Source organism: Tamandua tetradactyla, chromosome 2, assembly GCF_023851605.1.
Source record: "Tamandua tetradactyla isolate mTamTet1 chromosome 2, mTamTet1.pri, whole genome shotgun sequence".
Lineage (NCBI taxonomy): Eukaryota > Metazoa > Chordata > Mammalia > Pilosa > Myrmecophagidae > Tamandua > Tamandua tetradactyla.
Genome location: NC_135328.1, coordinates 168,953,866 through 168,959,865, shown reverse-complemented (window position 1 = coordinate 168,959,865; position 6,000 = coordinate 168,953,866). Strand labels below are relative to the sequence as shown.

Sequence of the window (6,000 nt, the reverse complement as noted above, 5' to 3'; positions counted from 1 at the left end):
ACAGAACAGGAAGAAAGGGAAGAGAAAAAAAACAACCACCAAGATGTGAAGGAGCCCTTGAGCAAGGACAGTTAATCAAAGTCAGGAGGGCCCCTGTTCTGGACAGACAGCCTGTGTGGGGCTACCCGCTTATGAGAAACACCTGGTGGCAGCCAAGCCACCTGGAGCCAAAGGACCACCACCTGAGTGAGTCATCTAGGTAGAAGGGAGGAACCAAACCCACCCACCCAAATGCACTTTCTACAACCAGGCAACACCCTGAGAGAAGGGAGGGAAAGAGGCCTACCTCCACTTGAACTTGCCTAATTTTATGGAAGTTGACAGTAAAACCAAAACCATCTTCCCTATCCCTCTCCTTTGTAAGCTTAGAAACATTCTAGTGTCCCATCAATTTCTCATAGTCCCTGAATGCCCCACCCTCTTCTAGGAAAGGATCTTCTTCACTCCTTGGAGGCCACTTTTAGACTAATAAACCTGGCCAGTGTTTATCCCCTTGTCTGCCCAGAGACCCCTACAAGGTCAAGATCTCTCAGCATCCCAAAGAAAATCTTTGAGCAAATAAAACCCTCTGCGCAGGATGAAGGCATCTAGGCCTAGCCCGAGAGTAACCCCTGACAGCATGCAAGTTTTCAGTCCTAAATCTTAAAAGACACATTCTTTCACCCTAATTCTCAATATCTATTTGTTTTCAAATGGAAGAAACTTAAAAATTCATGCCCTGCTCACTTAAACAGTGCTGCCCCAAGAGTTTAGAAATAATCCCCATATCTTTAAAAATGCCTTAGCAGCAAAACTTACTAACCTCTAACTGCCTCAGAGAACAGTCTTGCAAGGTGTTAACTTTGTGAACTTACATATTTCTAATATGAAAGTAAATTGTGTTTATTATAATCATTACTGACTACAAGCCCTAAACGGATATAGGAAATTACAGAAGGTTTAAGAGAGTGAATTTTGTAGTCAGTTACACTAATAACAAGCTCTGGGGGAATGTAGACAGCTCTTAAAAAAGAAAGTTTTTGTCACTACTAACTAAAAGAAGTTGTAAAAAATTTATAAAAGTAGGGGGTGCAAGGGGAGTTCATTGGTAGAATTCTTGCCTGCCATGTGCAAGACTGGTTCGATTCACAGTCCATGCATTCGTCCCCTACTCCTACCCCTACCCCATCCCTGAACACACACAAAAAATTCAACAAATGGTGCTGAAATAATGGGATACTCATATGGAAGAAGAATGAAATGTGACCCCTACCACACAGTTATACAAAGAAAAAATGTATAAAAGTAAATTCTATCATATGCAAAGCTAACCAAAATTTACTAAGCTTATTTATAATATTTTTTAAAAGTTTGTATAAAATGTGTATACCTACAAAAATGGAATTTAGTTTTCTATTTTTTCTTTTTTTAATTAAAAAAATTAGCAACAAACAAAAATATTAACATATCATTCCATTCTACATATATAATAAGTAATTCTTAATATCATCACATGTTGCATATCCATCATTTCTTAGAACATTCGCATCGATTTAGAAAAAGAAATAAAAAGACAACAGAAAAAGAAGTAAAATGATAATAGAAAAAAAAAGATTATATATACCATACCCCTTACCCCTCGCTTTCATTTATCACTAGCATTACTAAATTTATTTTAACATTTGTTCCCCCTATTATTTATTTTTACTCCATATGTTCTACTCATTCTGTTGATATGGTAGCTAAAAGGAGCATCAGACACAAGGTTCTCACCTTCACAGAGTCTCATTGTGAAAGCTATATCATTGTTCAATCATCATCAAGAAACATGGCTACTGGAACACAGTAGTTTTCTACTTTTAATGAAAGGTTATATTTATAAAAAGTTTTTCTTAACCATCTAAGTACTCTGCCCCCCAAAATAAAAAATATATATCATATTAAAATAATATCCTTGTTAATGTTTTTGTTCACCTTATCAATTTTTATTTCAAAAGACAAGTTTTCTCACTCTTAAAGGAAAACTGATACAGAGGAGTTGTTCTCTCATCTAGTAAAAGTAAAATGACAGTAATTAAAATACATTTTCCATCCTATTAACTAAATCTTCATAGGTAAAATTCTATTCATTTATTTCCCATGGTAAAGGTAAAATCAGAGGCTTATCAGACAGAATATAGGGGACCTAGAGATACACAGAAGCTTGAGATGGGTGAACAGTTTACTAATGAGGTTGAACTTAATTGTAGAGGAATAGATAGAAGTGAAGGCAATTCACTAGAGGACTATAAGTAACATTACCATATTGAAGGTGAACATGATTGAAAAAGGTTGTATAGAGCCAATTAACACTACAAATATAAATAAGTTCTTGCATGAACTACTGCAAAGGAATGAATCTTGTACAAAGAGTGTATAATTTCAGGGTATAGGAGGAAAACATTATTGCATGCTATGGGCTATGCTTAACAAGAAAACATCAACAGTACCGCAGCAATACCAGGGTACATAATGAAGGGAGGGACGAGAGTTACGGGGAGGTTTGGATTTTCTATTTGGTGAGGGTGTGGTTTTTGGTTATATTTCTCTCGGGAACAGTGAAATTATCTAAAATTGAGAGTGTTGATGGACTGTTGACTTTGGACATTATATATGAGGCCCAGTAGATGGAGGTGGCTGAAAGATGCACTGAGAAGCAGATTGGCAAATGATGGCGAAAACACATGATCCAACATGGTGCTGCTATAAAAAGGATCAAAATTGTGAGACAAGCAATGATGGGAATGAACATGGGGGACATTTGATGAGGCAAAATGAGCCAGAAACAAAAGAGCAAATATTGTATGAGCCCATTTAGAAAATACTTATAAGAAAACTGGGGTCTAGATTATAAGCTTTTATAGCAGTCACATTTCGTCCGGAGAGATAGTTGTTATTTCTGGATTTTCAGGGGCTGTTTTATATTCGTATAACGTGGTATTTAGAGATAAGAATGAAGCCGATCAGGTCAAGATTAAGGTAATTCAGAATACAGGGGAAAGGAAGACATTGCCTGTATTTTAGAACTTCACCTACTTTTGAGACCAAAGGAAGAGAGTTTTATTATATTCAGAACCTAAATTTTCTGTAGCATTTAATCAACTCAACCCATTTGAATAGAACATTTAAACAATCCAAAAACAGGGAGTCCAGAATAAGGATGAGAGCCTTTAATCCTGTATAGCTAGCTTAATGTAATGCTTGGACACGTTCTAGAGCATATTAAGCATATAATCAAAAAAGTATTGGCAAAGCCCCTTGAGGTATCGGAGAAAAATTATGAAACTATTAAACCTTATCACTGGGGAAACTCCGGATACTGTATCAAACATTAGGACACCCAAGTCAATAATAGGCCAAGCCCTTGATGCTGAAGCTTACTCTTGTGACGTTTATGTATATAGCAGAGAATCTCAGCCTACCTATAGGTATGCCTAACAGTCACCTCCGGAAGACCTGTTTTGTTGCTCAGATGTGGCCTCTTTCTCTCTAATCCCAATTCTGCCAGTGAAATCATTGCTTTCTCCGGAAGACCTGTTTTGTTGCTCAGATGTGGCCTCTTTCTCTCTAATCCCAATTCTGCCAGTGAAATCATTGCTTTCCCCCTTACATGGGACACAACATCCAGGGATGACACATGACATGACACAAGGGATAAGCCTCCCTGTGTGTGTTTAGATTGTTTAAATGTTCTACTCAGATGGGTTGAGTTAGAGTGTGTGCTACAGAAAATTTAGGTTCTGGACATAATAAAACTTTCTTCCTTTGGTCTCAAGAGTAGGTGAAGTTCTAAAATACAGGCAATGTCTTCCTTAAAAACATTTCCCTGGTGGCATGGAAGATGACCTCCAGGGACGAGCCTGGCCCTGGCACCATGGGATCAACAATGCCATCCTGACAAAAAGGGGAAAAAGAAGTGTATCAAATAAGGTTATCAGTGGCTGAGAGCTTTCAAATAGAGTGGAGAGGCTACTCTGGAGGTCACTCTTACACATGCTTCACTTAGACATTGCTACCTATCATAACTTGTCAACCCCCAACCAAAACCATTTCTACTAATCCTAAAGAATACCTAGGGCATAATATAAGATTCTACAAAGGTTTCATGCACTAGGATAACTTTCCAAAACCTACAACCTCCAGATGGGTCCCTGAACCAGGTAAGTCCTGAAATGCAGAGGGGCCAGCCTTTCCAGAACATCAATAGTTCCATCCCCCATCCCATATTATTAACAGCCCCTTCCAACATGAAAAAGTTAGAATGGACAGAGTCCAAATAGCACTGAAGAGTGGGAGAAAGAGCAAAAGTGATGGTGGACTTATACAGAGAAGGTAGGGTTTAACAAATGAATATGAGTGTTGAATCATTATTACTGACCTTAAAGCAGCTAGAAACAAAAACCTGAAGGTGTGGAATTGTAACCTATACCAAACTCTGAAATCTGTTCTACAATTAATTGTTGTGATGTACTTTGAATTTTTTTGCTTTTATGTTCATAGTAATAGGAGACAAGGCAGGAAGTGTGTGGGAAGGGAAGGGGGGGAAGATGTGATGGTGGAAGCTTGGGATGTTGTATTTTTATTGTGTTGCTCCATGAAAGAGGAAGCTGAAAGTGTGTTTGGAGGTGGAGATGTCGGAAGTATGACGATTAAATAAAAGAATGAATATAAAAGGAAAGCATTTTGCAAAGTTATTTGTACTTGAAAAATAATTTTAGCAATTGAATCTACTTATGAAGTACTTGATAAACGCCAAGCATTGTGATCAATTGTTTACATACATTATCTTGTTAAATTCTTACATTAACCCATCGAGTTAAGGCATTCCTACCACATTTTTTTTTCCTACCACATTTTACTAATAAAAAAATTGAAGGTCAGGTAAAGTAAGAATCTTGCCAAAGGTCTACAGGTTATCAGAAGGCTGAGCTGGAATTTCAATCCAGGATTCGAATTCACAACTACCTTTTTTTCAAGACATTTTCTCTTACATTCGCTAAAATGTACAAATTTACGCCTCCTCTCAGGGTTTCTTTCTTGGAGAAGGCTGGGGCTTTTGGGTACTTTTTCAGTCACAAGAAATCTTGACTTTTTTTTTTTTTAATTTTCTAGATCTTTTTGCCTACTTAATAAGGGTGGAACTGGAAGATATTCGATTCATCGAATGTCTCTAGGAGTAAAAACTGTGAGGACTTGAGAGAGATTTTGAGGAGGATTACAATATATATTCTATTCCTCCAACTCCAGCGTAGAGACGGTCGGCGGGAACGCTTCTGCGGGACAACAGGAGTGTGGCATCAGTTCCTGAGGTGTGGGTTTGGGGAAGGTTGGTCTCAGTGGGTTGAATAGGAGTTGGGCGAGTGGTCACGCAGGCGGATGGTTGGTCACAGCGACGTCGAAGCGGCTGAGGGAAAACGAATTGGGGTCCTGAGGCGGGTGGGGCTATGGGTCGACCTCGCTGGGTGGCGAGCGGCCGTCCCCGGGGGCGGGGTCTGCGGCGGCCCGACCTCCTGGGTCCGGGCTAGGCTGCGCTGGGCGCGTGCGCGTCGCCACGCCGGGCGTTTCAAAAGCTTTGCCGGCCCGACCGCCAGTGGGACTCCCCTCAGCACCGCGCCGCCCGGTTCCTCCTCTCGCGGGATCCGGGTCCCCGCTCGACGCCAGCTCTCTCTCGACGCCCTGCCGGCGGCGTTCGCAATGGTTCATTTCTTGCACCCAGGCCTCTCGCCCCGGACCCTCGTCCCCCCCGACGCTCAGAAGGATGCCCTGGGGTGCTGCGTGGTGCAGGTGAGCCCCGGGACCCGGACGCGAACTTCAGCGGGGCGCCCCGGCCCTGGCAAGAGCAACGGCCCGTCGGGGACTCCTGTGGGCTTTGTTGGTTAGTTTGGAGAGGCAGAGCCCCTTCCGGGCCCCGTCGCCGCCGGGGACCAGGCACTGGAGGGGAGTTTTCTGTCCCGGGCGTCCCAGCCCCTAGGCCTGGCGGAC

At 41.3% G+C, this 6,000-nt stretch overlaps 1 protein-coding gene across 3 annotated transcripts in view; it reads left to right on the top strand.

The window, feature by feature from the left end:
- Positions 1-5,603: 5,603 nt before the first annotated feature.
- ZYG11A (zyg-11 family member A, cell cycle regulator) overlaps positions 5,604-6,000 on the top strand; it is a 114,473-nt gene continuing 114,076 nt past the window's right edge. For all 3 annotated transcript variants that reach the window (XR_013170971.1, XM_077149619.1, XM_077149618.1), the window contains exon 1: positions 5,604-5,802. Coding sequence is in view for 2 of the 3 variants with exons in the window: in XM_077149619.1 (XP_077005734.1) it covers positions 5,713-5,802 (90 nt within the window). In the remaining variant the exon portion in view is untranslated. The remainder of the gene's footprint in view (positions 5,803-6,000) is intronic.